This window comes from Coturnix japonica, chromosome Z (assembly GCF_054131305.1).
Source record: "Coturnix japonica strain WE chromosome Z, WE-NBRP24, whole genome shotgun sequence".
NCBI lineage: Eukaryota > Metazoa > Chordata > Aves > Galliformes > Phasianidae > Coturnix > Coturnix japonica.
This window is the reverse complement of record NC_140702.1, coordinates 21,738,981-21,755,864: the sequence shown is the minus strand read 5'-3', so window position 1 is coordinate 21,755,864 and position 16,884 is coordinate 21,738,981. Positions and strand designations below refer to the sequence as shown.

At 39.0% G+C, this 16,884-nt stretch overlaps 1 protein-coding gene across 2 annotated transcripts; it reads right to left on the bottom strand.

Annotated features, from left to right (window-relative positions):
- Positions 1-3,466: 3,466 nt before the first annotated feature.
- Positions 3,467-16,878, bottom strand: DHFR (dihydrofolate reductase). 2 transcript variants are annotated; one of them, XR_014939703.1, is made up of 7 exons: positions 16,754-16,878; positions 16,419-16,468; positions 15,407-15,512; positions 14,906-15,032; positions 6,601-6,769; positions 5,453-5,568; positions 3,467-4,312 (listed from the first exon to the last, which is right to left on the bottom strand). XR_014939703.1 is itself a non-coding variant. In XM_015849794.3 (6 exons), exons 1-6 carry the CDS (start codon positions 16,837-16,839, stop codon positions 4,225-4,227), a joined length of 573 nt encoding a protein of 190 aa, XP_015705280.1. In that variant the 5' UTR covers positions 16,840-16,878; the 3' UTR covers positions 3,467-4,224. The 2 variants fall into 2 exon arrangements, 1 of the variants encoding a protein (XP_015705280.1); XM_015849794.3 differs by lacking the exon at positions 6,601-6,769.
- Positions 16,879-16,884: the final 6 nt, after the last annotated feature.

The following is a 16,884-nucleotide window of genomic DNA, read 5'->3' as shown; positions in this document are numbered from 1 at the left end:
AGTGAAACACAATCAGTCATATTCTGCATAATACGCAGCAGTCACAGAGTGCCAGCAGCCTTGATGCTATGAAGGGCTTTCTTAGGCATCGCCGGAGATAAGTTTCCAGGAGGACTGTGAAAGAGATTAGTGCTGTTCTACTTTTCAAAGTGCTTGACAGGATTGGTCAGGCACAGGCATGACTAAGAGCTGGATGAAGGTATGAATAAGCCACTAAGAAACAACCTCTCAAGGGCAGGTTCTTCAGCTACTCTTTAACCTCACCTTTAAAAAGCTAAGTCGGGAGAATGTCCACAGATGTTTGTTTCTTCTTGCAGTTCTAATGATCTTTTGTTTTGTTCTCTGCACCTCGCTCACAACGTTAATATTCTTTCTTTGCAATATGAGATAGGTGTGTACATTGAACACCCATTCTTCAGGAAGGTTACTGCTCTTTTCAGATCTGTGGTGCAAACTATATAAGGTATGGAGGCACTTGTGCATGGTTCATGAGTGCTGCTGCTTAGGCATCCTCACCTGTGTGGTTTCTGCAGCTCTCATATGCACTTTCTTATTGTGCCTCCTGTCCTTGCTTGCATTATTTTGTTGTGCTTATGACAGCCAACAGAAATCACTTACAAAGAGAGTTTATCACAACAGAGCTTTTTTAGAAAGATAATTAGACTTAAAACAACCAACCCCAAAACATATATGTATATATATATATACACATATACATGTAAATGTCACATTAATACCTTTTAAAATGTGTAAAGAGGCAGCAGTTTGCTGTGCTGGAACCGTTTGCTGGAAGGAATGCACTAACTCGCTGTAAATAAGAGAGCTTCTTGAAAGTTCATTCATTACATGTGAGAGGTTCAGCAACCTGCTTGTTTAAAATAAGGAAAAGAGATTCTGCCTATGAGCCGCAGATAGTAGGGAAGGTCTAAAAGAGAAGAGGCGAGACAGAGGCAGTATGCACAGTATAGAGAAATGCTGCTTTATTTGAAAAATAAATAAGCAAAACCAAAGAGAAGAAATTAAGGCTCCACTAAGAGTTTACCTTCACCAAGTCTCAACTCTGCTTGTAGTTTAGAATCCAGAATAACATTTTATTACTTTACCAGTTCCTTAGGCAATTTTTATGTATGCTTCACATTGTGCTTTCTTTGCTAACACTCTCTAATTGATCACATCAGGTAAGAACTCTGAGACAGGCCCTACTGACCTGGCCTGGTATCACCGCTTTGGCTCCAGTGAGTTAATACCAGAGATGGTATTTCTCTCAATTTCTTTCAGGCATGTTTTAATTACCTAGCTGTAACATGAAGGCTTCTTTCTGGAACAGATATGCTTTCTGAAGTGTTTGGTGTATTTTGGCTAATTACCTCAATTCAAAAATTGTCTGTGTGGGGATGCTCATGTGATACTTGCAGGAATAATTAGGATGGGTGGGAAGGCTATTTTAGAGACTACACTGCACTGAAATGTCCTGTAGCACAGGCACATCCATTAGCAATGGTGTGCTATGCCAGTGCTGGACTCCTAAGTCTTTGTCTTAGACTCTTACAAATACTCTACCCTGGGACAGTTTGAAAATATTTTTGCAGTAATATTTACCATTACAGAACAAACTACTAAAAGAAATTGTGTAATCTTTCTTGAAAATGAGTTTTCTTATCTCTCTTTTCCCCATCTTCACCCTTTTGTTCCAGGACTTTTCTCTTCATAAGAGTTTTCTGACTGCACCCTAACTTGGTAGGCTTCATTCCTAGTACCGCTGGTCAGGCAGAGGCAGTTAAATCACAACTACTTAATGAGGTAAGTATCTCCTTGTTTCACACTGGAGGAAGTTTTGTTAGGCCTACTCTTAGCCACCTCACTGTCAGCAAGTGGACAAACAAGCTTTCCTGTAGTTTTTTCCCTCTCCAAATGCGCCACTGCCTGCTCACATCTGCCTTTTCTGTTAGCCTTGCATTTGAACACTTGAGAATTACACTGGTTTTAGGCATAAGCCTTCAACAAATTAGCTGTAGTTTGATGATGACAATATGGTTGTCTGGTTCCATTTGAGAGTTCATGTCAAATACTCTAGATGCTCTGCTTAGATAACATGCATAAGCTAATCGTCATCGTTTTTCCCTTCCTATTTTCCCCCATGCTACATATATATACTAATATTGTGTAGGCTAAATTAGGAAACTCCAGTTACTTAGTGTTTGCCTTTCTTCTCCACGGATTGTTCTCAGTGGCAGTGATTTGTTGTTGGAATGTTCCCCATTCTGTCCTTGAATACAGTGTGACCCTAGCAATACTTGCAAGCTACTTTAAACATTAGCTTTCTACAACCAAATGGAAATTGCTGTCCGCTTTCAGACAAGAGAGAGAATGAACAAAAGACAAGCAACAGAAACACTAATGGTTTGCACTTCATCTCTTATGTGGACCATCTTGTTTTAACAGTCTTGTTGGAACTACTATTATCCTTAGAAATTTAATTTTTAACCTGTTTAGAACACTTAGTTCTTGGGAAAGCATGAATGAGGGGGAATAAATTATATCTGCACTATACTTTTTTTGGTGATTGGTAATTATATTGTCACTCATGGTGCTATTCATTGTACTCAGCTACACGGAAATGAAGAAAAACACAACATTTCTCCATGAATTAGAATCTAGAGCTTTTCACAGCATCACACATCTGTGAGATACGGGAGTAAACAAAACGTGGGGAAGTTGTATTTGGATCTAAAGATATTTCCTTCTTCAAACAACAGTACAAAATATTTTTAAATAGCAAGGCGATGGGTTCAGTGCCCAATTTAGATGAGCAGCACACAGATGTTCTGTGCTTTCTGAACCTACCTGTCAGACAACCAAGTACTGCTTCTGAACGTGGCCCCATGCAAAGTCCAGCCAGTAACTTGCTATTTTGCCTAACTAGCCAGTGGCTGGTATGTCAAATCTTTGGTGCAGAACTTGATGACTGAAGGTAGCTAAATCCGGAGAAGATTCTACAAAGTCAAAGAGAAACTTCCTGTTATATTCCTTGAAGAATCATTTGCATCAAAGTGGAAATTCTTTGAAACCAGATTGATTCTGCAAAACTTCTGACTGTATCTCGTGCAATATGTACTTAGGCAGAAATTTTCTCATCTGCGTTCACATCAGTATCACAGGGTAATCTAACATTGCATAAAGCGTTTGCTTCCACTTTAAATAAATGTCAGTTGCCATAAATACAGCACTTTGCAGATGAGCTGTGCAGAGCTTTTAACACTGACCTGTCTTTTGATATTAACTGGTACATAATAAATGCTTTTGGGAGGTTATTATCTCTTGTCAGGGTCACTGTGACTTACATCACAAAATAACAAAAAATACCAGAAAAATATCAAATCCCCTTGGCAACAGTATGTTTTCTTCCCTTTCACAAAGTGTTGGCAAATTAAAATGCAGTAAGCTTTTGCAATTTGATGCAAGCATGTAATATTGATATTTAAATCTTTATTGATTGATATAAAAAGTCAGCACATATGGACAAAGAAGATCAGCGTAGCAAAGTACTTACATTTTTAAATCTGAAAAGGAACATAGAGAAAACTGAGACAATAAAAATTATTCTTTGCATCGTTTTACTTCTGTAGAACTGCCATGGGGAATTCAACAACTGTTCAAAGCTGATCCTTCTTGTGTTTTTCTCTTAATACAGGTTACTGCTTTTCAAAAGCATGCAAAATGAAGTTTTAAACTTCACATAGAAAACTGGCCAGTGTTATGCCCTGTTGAACAGACATAAATTGCATAAACTTGTAGTTATCCACTGCAACCCTTGCTGATGTTAGAATGGAGACTTAGTGCAACAGTTAAGGGCAACATTAATTTTCCTCCAACTTGTTTCATAAGATGATGCTTTAAAAATACTTTGGGGAAACAACCAGCAAAGTTTTGGGTTATAATTTAAAAAAAAAAAAGCAAAAACAACAGTTGCTCTCAATGCAACAGAGATAAGGACCCCTCCTTGTAGTCTCTCACTGTCAGAGTGGGAGCTGCAAATGCTGCTCATACTGCAGGGTACACATTCAAAACGTGGGGTGTGTTCTCTGGGATCTTTCACAGTTGAGGTACTGCACTATCAAGGAGATTTTCTCACAGTGATGTAATATGTATGTAATGTGTATTTCCAATCAATAAGATTTCATAATTTAAAATGCCTGGTTGCATACAGAACTAAAGAAAACCTTCTTATTGTGCCAAGACAGATTTTTGATACACTTCGAATTTGTACCGGATGCCATTCTCTTCCTGAATATCAGCAGGGACACCTGGGTATCTAGAGATGGGGGAAGTAAAAAAAACAAAGGATAAAAAGTAGAAAGCAATTGTGCAAATCACCAGTAATTTATCTAATCAATCAGAAGAGAGAGCTACCTGGTAAAGACATGAAAAAACCACTCTTATCACAGGAATACTAACTATAAGCTATTTTTGGGAATCACATTAATTACTACCAGCAACGTGTATATGCATCTTTCTAAACAGAAAAAGTAGACTGTGATGTAACACAGATGAAAAAGACAACAGACATTTTGACTGAATCCCCCCACACTACTTAAAATGTCTATAAAGGCAGAAGCGACACATTTTGTTTTGTTTTGCTTTTGATTACACTGTTTAGAGGAAACAGTAAAGTAAATGCCTCTTTCAAGAATACGTAGGTGATGCTACCTACTGCAAAGTGTTCCCCTCTATTCCAGAGTTACTAAAAGGATTTTTTATTAATAGATACTCTTAAAATCTCTTCAGTTCCCAGTGACAAAGTAAGGACTTTGTATGAGTAATGCTACATTGAGGGAGGAAGGAATTTTAAACTTTTTTTCCCCCTAGATCAGCATCTGTGAGGTTTCCATTTCAGTGGGGGAATTACCAGCTATATTAAATAAAGACCAAATTCTGATTTCTGTTCACTGACCAACACCTGAGAAACAACGCAGAAAAAGACAGGGATTTTGATGTCAGAAATCAGGATACTGCATTAGGATTGTGTTAAGGCACAGAGCGCTTTGGAATCTAACATTCCCCACTCACTTAGTTTGTCTGGGCCATACTCTTCTGCACTGCCAGCACTTATTTATTCTCTGCAGCTTCACAGCTAGTCCACTCCTGCACCCTAGGTTGTGGACAGAGAGCCCATCTTGCCACACTTTCTCTTTACTGCTGGTCTGTAAATAGCTAGAAACTGAAATGGGAGCAGAAAGATAAAATTCTTCCCTGCTGATTCTTGGGGCATCCATTTGTATTTTTGCTACCTCCCAACTTCCTGTAATCTTGTTAGAGAGAGCATAAAGCATGCCTGCAATGTGACAAAGATGGCAAAAACTCGAACAGAATGTGGCCTTAGCAAGATTCTTACACATTCGAATGATTAAGTCTCCCTTCAGAACACAGGACCATTATACATTCTGATACTTACTCTGTGAGAAGTTTGAAGTCTTTGTAGTCAATTTCTGGAAAAAATGTGTCGCTTTCAAATTCATGCAAAATTCGTGTCACAAACAGTCGATGATCAATGGGCTTCTCCATTGCTGCCTTTACAAATAAAACAAACAAAGTTGAATTATTCTGTGTAAAAACCTGGACTATTTATGAAGTCTTCTTCATGTTTAATTACATTTTTAATAATCTTGTGTTAAAACACTGTTTGAAACCTGTAAGACAATGTCAAGTTTCATGGCTTCCTGAATGAAAAAGTTTAAAAAGACACCTTCTAGGTGAGATCCTTACTAACAGACGCACACAAACTCTTGAGTTAAAAATTCTGTACTGGTGCCTGGCTACAGAATACGTGTTGAAGTGCTTTATTGATGCTTCTCCCTTTCCCCCAGATTGGCAATGAGCAATACATTGTTAAAAGATGATTCACCATGCATCATGCTACTAGGTTTTACTTTGACAAGTACAGGAACGAAGTAATTTCAAACATAATCCAATAAAATTAATTGCTAGCTTTGCTGAGAAGTTGGTTTCTGGAAAAGCAACTCTATTTCCAGAGAATACCTTAAAATGAAAGTTAGAACACAATATCCATCTGCACCGAACAAGTGTTCATCTAGATTCCTTACAAATATCAGGGCCAGCTGTAGGAATTGAAACATACATCTGCAGAATAATAATTTGCTTCACAAATAAGTACAAAATACTGAGTTCTGTTTACTGAGATACTTTTATTTTGTAGTAGAGGGATAAATGAACTTTTTACTCAGGTCAATGGGAACTTTTGTAGTGTTTCAGTTAAGGCTTCTGCACTCGCAGGGAAGGATGAATGGAGTGACTGACTGCAGCTGCTGCAAAGAAAGCTGAACTTAGCAAGAAGGGGATAGAATGGTGGCTTATGCGCTGGAGAAAACATTATGTCAGTTGAACAGCTTAATGTGCTGTTGGACTGCTTGTCCCCCAGTCTACAGGAAAAGTGCAAATGCCTTCAGACATTCTTCTGTCAGACAGAACAACTCTGGAGTGGGTATGTATACATGGCTCAGCCTCATGTAGACATAAGAACTAAATGTCAAATAGAAAGAACTTGGGGAAGAGCAGTGGGCTGGTATGCCTACAACAACCTACCTTCATAGGCCTTTGCTGTTTTCTAAAGATCTGCCTGACCACTGTGAGCCCTTTTGCTGATGAAGCTGTGCTGTGCTGTCCAGGATACTGTCTCTGGGTGCCAACATCCTGTGCTTCTGAGTGGGGCTGGTCCTTCCTGTTCCCTGGCAGCAACTTTCCTGGCAGAAAACTTACATAAGTAGATTTTGTATTAAACATGAAACTTTCCACATTTGGAGTCTCTAAGTGAAATTGCTCAGAGCAGACTATAGGCAGTGAAAGTGCTTTATGACAACTCTGAAATTTCTAAGAAGATAATGGTACTTCTTTGCTAGTGTTCACTTACTATTCACTCCAGTCTTGTCCAGGTTACTCTACCTACTTTTTTTTTCTTTCACAGGAGATTAATTAAGGGATGCATAGTGCTGATTTGATAGAATTTTGACATATTTGCTCTAAGCTTAATGATGTGATTCTATATTATACTTATTAAGCACATTTATTCTAAGGAATGCATGAGTGAATACTGCTTCATTGTTATATAATACATAGATGTCAGTAATTTTGACTATTTGGACAGAATGTGGAGGAACTAATATATATTTCTACTGATCAGGCAGCACTGTGGTAAATGAACATAATACTCCACAGCCAAATAATTTCCAGTAGGTAGATCAGTACTAGCTCTTTGTTTTTTCTCTTATTTTTCAGATTTCAGGACAGTGTATGTAACTGTATGTAACAGAAAAGCTAGATTTTAGGGGAGGACTTCTCAGAAGTAGTAGTATCAGAGCAAGGGGAGATTTTTAAAGCCAAAGGATGATGCTTCTGAGCTTCGTGGTTCTCTGTATTTGAAAAATCTGCACCCTCACCACATATTCAATTATGTTCCCTTACCCCATTGCTACACTGGGTCTCAACGACATTCCTAGTCTGATTTTCATTTATTGTGCTTTCCTCCCATAATCCACTCAGTTGTCTTGTGATCATATTTGTACCTGTACTTGAAACTGCACAGGTTGTCTGCTTATGTAGCAGCTACTGAACCTTTTAAGATTCTACAGCTTGACGAAAAAGGGAAAATCAAAGCTGGCTGTGGTTTTTCTTAGAGCATAGTCTATTAAAACTATAGTTTCTGATCTGTTCCTTCAGAAATACCAGAAGATTCCTCCAACAGAGATGACATTCCAAAAGAAAGAGAGGACAGGACTGTTGAGGTGTCAAGACCAGTCCTCTTGTCCCAGGAAAGTCACCCCCATAGGTGAACCAGCCTTTTATTACTCACATATGCCTTCATATACCTAGTAAAAGATTTTAGAATACCCTTCTCTTTTTTGTCTTTTCCAAGTAACCATCAATACACTTGTCTCTGAATCATACATCAAGAAGTAGATGACCTAAGAATTATATCCCCCATAATTTCCAGATTTATTGGACAGCCTGCCATGCAAGATGATTAGTCTACATCTGCACTTAAAGGACTACTGCCTTGAATTAGTTGTCTTCGTAGAACACAGGTTAAAATAACCCTAAAGCTCTGCAACAAATAGCTGCACATTACAAGCAGTTTCAAAAGTACTACACAGAAAATTAATCTTTTTTAGGTTTAATCACCAAACCAGACAGCATAGCAACCAGTTTCTCTAGAAGGAAGCAATTATATCTGGTCATTCAAAGATTTGCAGGTTTTAGAAGGACGCACGCACACTGTCTTGCAATCTTCCACTGATTACATAAAATAAGTAACACAGACAAAGTAGCTATCTGAAGCACTTATTTCTGAAGTGTCTTTCTGCTGCTAGACAACAATACTGCCAATCCAAACAAAGTACCAGAACAACATAAAAGAGAAAAATTCAAAAGAAACATTCTGTCCACTTGTCTTCCGGTTTTCAACCCTTAAATTGCATTCTGAAGCCCCAAAAGTATTTATTTTATGCATTAAAATAAATAAATAAATAAAAAAATCCTAGCTAAATATCTTCCAAAGCTTATGCAGGTAACAAGACTTGCCAAAGTTAAGCCTTCTCAATTAGAAGAGTGGCTATGATGACCATGAGAATCAGCACTTTCAAAAATCTTTCCTGCCCATGCTCCAAGGGCCTGGCTGAACGAGGTAATTTCCCTGCCTTTCTAAGCTGCTGGAGCTAAACGTGGTGAGGAGGGAACATTGTGGTAGCTCCCATCGCCAGTTTCCTGCAAGGAACAGGACCAGTGTAATAAAAATCTTGTATGACCTTTATTGAAAAGCCTACCCATGCTGACCCTGTAGAAACAGATAAACTTTATGAACTGGACTTTCCAATGTCAAGAGGGTAGTAAGGTCCTTGTTTAGAACAGCATCTTTTAAAACTTTCCCTCTATAATCTCACCAAGTACCTTTGAAAAGAAACTTAAAAAGCATCTCTTTTTAGAGCTACAGGATTACTTTTTCCCACAGAAAAGCCACATCAAAGTTTGCTCGCAACAACAAACAAGCAAAGAACAATAGGAATACTACACCTTTCTTTCCAGTGTTAAGAATTCTCTGAGTTTACGTAGTTTGGCACATGAAATGGAAAACCTGGATGTGTCCCTCCCCTGTCTGAGAAAGCACAAAGCTGCTGAACTGAAGAAATTCACTAGTCTATTGCTAACACTGTAATTCCATTTCCTATTTGTTACTAGGTAAAAGAACAAAGCACTGATAAAAGGCATAAGGATATACTTTCACAAAGCTATATGAGTTAAGGATATATTTTTACAAAACACAAATTTCTACAGTATGAGGATAGTATCATCAACTGTAATGCCGTAAGCTTGTCACACTTATATAAATGAGGTGTTAGGAAACTACAGTAATATGGCTGTAATCCTTTCTCAATCACAGTAATAAGAATAGAGTAAAACTCTTTTTGCACTGCCACTGTTCAAATATGTATGGGAAAAGTCTCCTGTGAAGAAGTATTTGCCAGCACTGCAATAATCAAAGTTTATATTTGTTTATGTACTGGGATGACAGTAATCTTCTTTGGAAACAAAACTGCTCAGGACTACATACACCTGCACACTTAAGTGAGATTGTCATGAATTCGGTGGGATGGGGAAACAAAGCACAGACAGTACAACCACTCTGCCTCATTCAAATCTATCTATACTGTCACAGCCAGGAGTGGTTCTCTCCATAGACCAGGAGAACTGCCAGTCACTATGTCTGAAACCTTCCATAACAAAGGATTTAAAATTTAGTTTCCAGTCAAAGATATTCTTGAGACGCCATCATTTACCTGTAACTTACTAATAATACTCTACACAGTGTTATCAACTTTCAAAAATGTTAATAGGATTGAGCCAGACTAGTTAGTTTGAAAGTGAACAGAAAAGCCAGTGGAGTCAGTACGCTGCTTTTCATACTGGTTCTCAGAGGTGAGAGAAATCTTTCAGGCCTGCCGTGTGATGCCCTCCATGTCAATGGCTTCAGAAAACTCAGAGAAGCTTGCTCTTTGCAGCAAGTTCTTTGAAAGCAGCGCTACACAGCAACAATGGCACTGGAACATGCAGAGTATAGCACATTAGCACAGAAAAACACATCATCTACATTGCTTCCCTGTACATGGTTCTCAGTCCTTGGTCCTATCTCTGGCAGAACACAGCACTTCAAAACAAAATGAAAATGCATATGTGTCAGTCTCTATTTCAGGAGCTATGCAGTTTTAAACTGTCTTGTTTTATATGTGGTTAAGGCAATAAAATTAGTATATTTATGGTATGTGAGAAATTCAGACATGTTAAAATGTAATCTTTAAAATGTGTATTTTCTCAGAATTACCTCAAGAGATCACTGAGTCCAACTCCTTGCTAAAGTGGGTTCTCTACAATGGGTTGCACAGGTAAGCCTGCATATAGGTCCTGAGTATCTCCACAGAACAAGGCTCCATAAAATTTAGTATAATGCTGAAGTTTTGTCAGGCTTGAAAAAAATCACAATAAAACTAATAACACAAGTTATTGATATTTTTCTCTCTCTCAAAGTGATCCTTATGCTACAGCACAGATCTGAAGCTTAACAAATATGGCATTCACAGCTCACTCAGGACATCCAAAACTCGGTGGAACTTATATACTTAGTTAAGAAACTGTTTAAAAGGGTAATTAAACATCTACAAGAGACTTGAAGCACTACATACACATAGCAACTTAATCCTTCAGTAGTTTTGAAGAATGAAAGGAGTTGGATTTCCCAAAACAGTATGTCAAACACTAATACATAAGGAAGACACCTGAGCATGGATATAAGACAAAACTTTCCCTCGGAGATTACTAGAAATTTAATTTTCCAGCTTAAGCCTCTTTGTTAAATAATTTCCCCAAATATGATTTGATAGCATCACTTATTGTCCAGCTTAGCTATTAACTCAAAATAAAAAAACTTCATATGAAAGAACAACTTTTTGTTCTGTTATGAAATTACAAGTTCTCCAGATTTAATACATGAATACTATTCTGCACTTCAGCAAACATGGCCTTGAGCATCATTGTTTGTTTCTGAAGCGCAGAGAAAGCAAGAAGCTCAGTAGGAATGTATAAATTACGAAAGACAATTTTAAATGCAGCAGAAAAACCTGTTTTGTCAAGGGAAGAGCTTGTTTGACACTCAGCCCGTTTTGGTTTTACTAACGAGGCCTTGGCTTTGAGGGCCTGAGTCATACATTTTTTCCTCTTTTCTTTATTTATTTTTTAAGTTCTGTTGCTAGTTTTTCTTCTACTGGTAGGTTTGTTCTTTGGGCTTTTTGTTTGGTTATTTCTATAAAGCAAGATTTACACTGAACACTTAAAAACTACCACGTTATAAGGCCATTCCTTGCACAGAAGCAAGTCTACACATGTTCTCTTTTTTTTAAAGAGCCCCTGTTTAATACCTGGAGTTATAGAGGACTTACAGTTCCTGTTTGTCATGGTTTTGGCTGGGATAGAATTAATTTTCTCTGTAGAGGCTCAGAAGATGCTGGCTTTTGGATTTTGGATCAAATAGCGGTGATAGCACACCAGCACTTTGGCTGTTGCAGAACAGTGCAAGGCAAGTCCTTTTCATCTTCTCACTCTGCCCTACCAGTGAGAAGCTGAGAACACAGAGAGAGCTGTGAGGGGACAGAACCTGGACCCAAATTGACCAAAGGGATGTCTGTGGCATTATGTTCAGCAATAAAAGCTGGAGTAAAGTAGAAAAGGGGTGGATGTTTGGAGTGACAATGTTTGTCTTCCCAAGAAACCACTATGCGTAATGAGCTCTGTTTACTTAGCAGCAACTGAACATCTGCCTGCTGAGGGGTAGCTACAAATGAGTCTTTTCCTTTGCTTTTCCAGCATAGGCAACTTCTGCTTTACCTTGTCTCCACCTCAACCCATTGGCTCTTGCACTTTTATATTTCCAATTCTTCCCCATCCCACCTGGGCAGTGAGCAAGTGACTAAGGAGTACTGTGCTGTCTGCCAGGGTTAAACCACATAGTAAAATCTGAATGTTGTTCTACATAAATTTTAAACACTCAGGTTAAATTCAGTTTAAAAAGACTGATGCAGCTAGTACTGAGCAGATTTATTAGTCTCTCCCGGCTGTACTATTACTCAAGTCAAAAACCAAGACCTGAACCTCTCCTTTAACAGACAATTAGGAGACTTAGTTCTGCACAGTGTGCATCCATACCAATGTCGTAGCTCAGAAAAGAAATGTGGTTTTGAAATGAATCCTCTAATTGTCCCCACTTTGGTTGCACTTGGGAGCAATCCTGGTGTGCATGAACTGAACTTCTTGAAGATGAATCCAAGACACAAAGTCTGCTTATGTGATATGCTCCAACTGCTAATAGAGACTCAAGGGACAGTAAGTGAGTCACTGCTGCAAGTTGGCAACACACAACAAGCACTCGGGAGCCAGCAGAAGGCTCTCAAAACATTAAGTGCTCATGCAAAACCACAGAATGCCTCTCAGCCACACAACGTCTTTGTAATTGCTATGACCTACTGGGCTGCCACACTCTTCCTTCCTCATCCATATAATCAGGAGCAACATCAGCTCTTTCCAGAAGGTCCAGTATGGTATCACACTGAGATCTAAGGAAATTACATTTGAAAACCTATGCTGTGAGAAGTCCAAAAGCTTCACTGGGAGCAATATTATACCTTTTGTATGTATGAGGACATTAAAAATCCAGTGAAGCCATCAGTGTCAAGTCAAACTTAAGATGATGGTCAGTGTTGAGCAAGAAGTCACTCTAAAAGCTTACAGAACTGCAGAACTGTAGGGGTTTGAAGGCACCTCTGGAGATCACCTTCTCCAACCACCCCTACTAAAGTAGGTTTCTGTACAGCAGGCTGCACAGCAAAGCATGCAGGCATATTATGAATATCTCCAGGCAACCCATTCCAGTGTTTTGTCACTCACAGCGTAAAGAAGCTTTAACTCATGTTTGTATGGAACTTTCTGTGTCCAGGTTTTACCCATTACCCCTTGTTCTGTCACAGTACCACTGAGTAGTGCCTAGTCTGTTGAGGAATCTGTGAACCACATATTAACTAATCTACATAGGCCCAGGACTGTGCTGCATCTGCTAAGCTGAACAAACTGGTTGCTCTGCAGGCATGTACTCCTGGGTCAAAGGACAAACTCAGTCTGATGTTATAGAATGTTACACAGGAGCCCACAAACAGCTTTCACTTGTTAACAAGGATTACACTTCCATTGGGCCCCTGCCTTTATCTAGAAGTGCAATAAGACATTCCCACATGAACATTCTTTCTGTTTCAACAGCAAAAATAATGAGTATGCTTGGTTTCTTATAAGAAGATCCTCCCATAGCTTGAATGACCAAATATGTTAACCTCTTATACTGATGGGGTCTGCAAGACATGTTGCATGTGGATTAGAGGCTTATTCAATTCTGCACAATTCGGGATTCCCGGTTTCAAGAAGGACTTGTAATTACCTATACTATCCTACCCTTCTTCAAAGTGTCAGCTCTAATAAATAGTGTTTAAAGTGACACTTTACAGAGTACAAGTATCATTCTTACTGGGATCATAATACAGTAGTTCTTGCTGAAAAACACCTCTTTACTGCACTGTTGTGCAGCAGTACTCAGATGCGAATAGGTTTTATTTAGCAGGCACTACACTGTTACTTCTGAATAAGAAGGAAGAGAAACAAGGTACAGGATCAGAAATATAAAAGGACTTGCTGGTTGGAATAGGGAATATCATCTGCATAAAAGATGTGAAAAGTACAGTCCTTCTTGGAGTGGTGTGCTCTCTTCATCATGGCTTGTCCTCATAACACTTCATCCGATCAGAAAGATCTGAACTTTGGGTTAAGCCTCCCACACTGATAGAAGCAGAAAATGTCATGCATCTCAGTGGTATCTACTTCAAACCACTCCCACTGCACTTACTCACTGAAGTATGTATGGTCACTTTCTTATACACATCCAAAGAACTAAGATGAAAATAGTACTTTAAAATAAAGTATCTACATTTACTGAATAAAATGATTCACTTCTGTTACCCATCAAGTATTTTTACTTCCCACATATCTCTACATAACATAAAGGGAATACTCCAGCAATCCTCTAATATAGGCATTAAAATGTTACCTGCAGTTTTGGTGGAGGTGTATGGTTTCCACTTTCAATTAAGATCACATTAAGATCATGGTTGTAGAAATATTTATAAAACCATCAGATTTATCCCTAATGAGTTACATATTCCTTTGAGTGAGTACTTGGAAGAGGGAAAACACCTGAGATTTCAAACTATATTCCTTATGCTGATCTGCACAGTAATAGGTTCCAAAAGTAATCCTGACCAAAAATGATAATTTATAATTTAAATATTAGTAATTCTTTCAAAAGTTGTATTGTTTTCTGTAACAGCCAAGCTATCTCTCTTAGACCCTCTTTTCTTACTTGCACACCTGTATAAAGCACTACATTCTAGTTAAAAATGCTGGACTGCTTTTCTTCATTCTCACATCATCTACAGCCAGTTTCCTTTCTCAGTAAAATAAACAAAACAGCACAAGTCTTAGTGTAAAAACCCTAGAAATTTAGACAGTTAGGAAGAGGCCTCAAAAGTGCAATGACTGTATGATATTGCAAGAGCAATATTAGGTTACTTGGACAAATATTTTCAACTTGTTAGTCAAAACGTTTCTTCCTATGGTTTGCTCTGTCAACGGAGTTCACTAAGTCAGATGGGGAAAAGGCTTACCCCTGCACTTCCTGAAGTGGAAATAACTTGAGCCATCTTTCTCCCAAGGCAGAAAATTTAATAACCTAATAGTACTTTAAATGTACCTTATAAACTGAAGTGCCTCCAACAATCCAAACCATGTCTACTTTATCTTTTAATTCCGGTGTGTCCAAAAGAGCTAAGGCATCATCCAGGCTTTTAGAAAGATAATGTGCTCCTTTTGGAGCTTCCCTAGGAAAAAAAAAAGTTTTATTACTAAATATGAAAGACAAATTGTCATCATAGTAGATACAATCAAGATATACAATATATTCTGCTGAATTTACAAGTGAGTAGATGTTTCAAATTAGTTCATTACACTGAAATGTATTACTACTCAACGTTAGTATTCTCACCTCATTATTTTATGAAGTGGTTAAGAAATAAATAAGAAAAAAAAAAACATTTTAAAAAAAATGAAGTAATGATATCACTCAGAACCCATAGCAGAGATGCTTCCTAACCAGAAACAAATGTAAAAAATGCTACATTATTAATTCTTTTATGAGGCACTGTTACATACATTCTTAGGTTTAGATCTGTTATTTATCATTCATCATACATACTTGAGCTCCCTGCTGAGCACTATATTAATTCTGTCTTTCAGAGGACGATTCTTCTCAGGAATGGAGAACCAGGTTTTTTTACCCATTATCAGTGCATTCTGTTTACCTGAGTAAGAAAGAAATGATTTGTTTAAATGACATTTCAGCTCTGTATTAGGTTTGTTTCAGTTGTTTAGTGACATCTGCTGGACTTTCACTCCCTCTTCTGAAATCAGTTTCAGCAGTTATCAAAGTACAAGCTTGGCCCTGATTCCATAGCGAGTCATAGGCACAAAAGAAAAGGTTTGTGCCCCCCAAGCCGATTACCCGATTCTCTTTCACATGCACTAAGAACAGAGTTATTTGCACTTCCTCTGTGAGAGGAAGTGTACAGTCAGAACAAGTTTACCACTACCAGCTTTTGCATTTCCTTACCTGCTCACTTTCATGACCTTTGTGTCTGTACTGTAAATGGTTTTATTTCACTAAAGGTCTTGTTGGATCTGAACGTTATTACTATGTATTGCCAGCACAGTTGCATGTTACTGCATACATATAACACAGCATACGTGTTTGGTTGCACATTGGCATTGTATTTAGGATGTTATGGAGTTCTGGGATGACTCAGCCCCCTGTCAGACAAACCAAACCACAAGGGTCAGGGGATGCAATGAATGTTTACCTAAAGCAAACAAGCTAGTGGACAAGCTAACAGAGCCTGAAAAAACAACCTGCTGCTGCTCAACTGAAACAAAACACTTTTGCCTTTTTGCACTTTCTGACATGAAGGGATAAAACACACCTTGGACCTTCAAAAAGGCAGGGTGGGAAACTTCTGGTGAGTTTGAAACGTGAGCCATAAGACCAAAAAAGAGCAATAGCTAAAAGTAAAGTAAAAGTAATAGTAAAGGCTCTGCTTTTACTGCAAACAGATGGGCTGGTGAGGTCAGGGAAGCTAATGGGAAGGGTCATTCCTGATCTTTCCTACGACTGATACCACACAAACTTAGTACGGCGGCACACTGCGTATTACCTTCCACATGGGAGGTGCTGGTCATTCTCTGGAAGTACTTGTATTCATTCCTGGCGAATAAAGAAGCAGAGCGTTACAGCAAGCCTCCTTAATATAACAACTTACATTACTGTGACACGAAAGGAGAAGGACCCGCGCACCCCCAGCCCTGAGGCGCTCCCGCCCAGCACCGCCAGCCGCCTCAGCACTTTCCCGCCTTGCCCTCCTGCCTACAACTCCCAGCACGCACCGCGCGGCTCGCCGCCTTGCCGGCCGGCAGCGTGCCGCGCTGCATATTGGGACATGTAGTTCTCCGCCCACCCCTCCGGGACCGCGCGGCAGCGGGCCCGCCGTACCTCAGCGGGGGCCAGGGCAGGTTGCCGTCCTTCCCGATGCCCATGTTCTGACACACGGCCACGATGGAGTTCAGCGAGCGCACCATGCCTGCCTCCTCTACCCAACGCCCCTCACTACGTGCGGTGGCGGC

Bases quoted from the DNA above. Each gene is read 5' to 3' on its own strand.
- DHFR (XM_015849794.3), bottom strand. From the start codon at position 16,839: ATGGTGCGCTCGCTGAACTCCATCGTGGCCGTGTGTCAGAACATGGGC. The intron at 16,469-16,753 runs GTACGGCGGGCC...TTTATTCGCCAG, and splicing joins CTGCCCTGGCCCCCGCTGAG to GAATGAATACAAGTACTTCC. The intron at 5,569-14,905 runs GTACATTTAAAG...TTATTTGTAAAG, and splicing joins GAGGCACTTCAGTTTATAAG to GCAGCAATGGAGAAGCCCAT.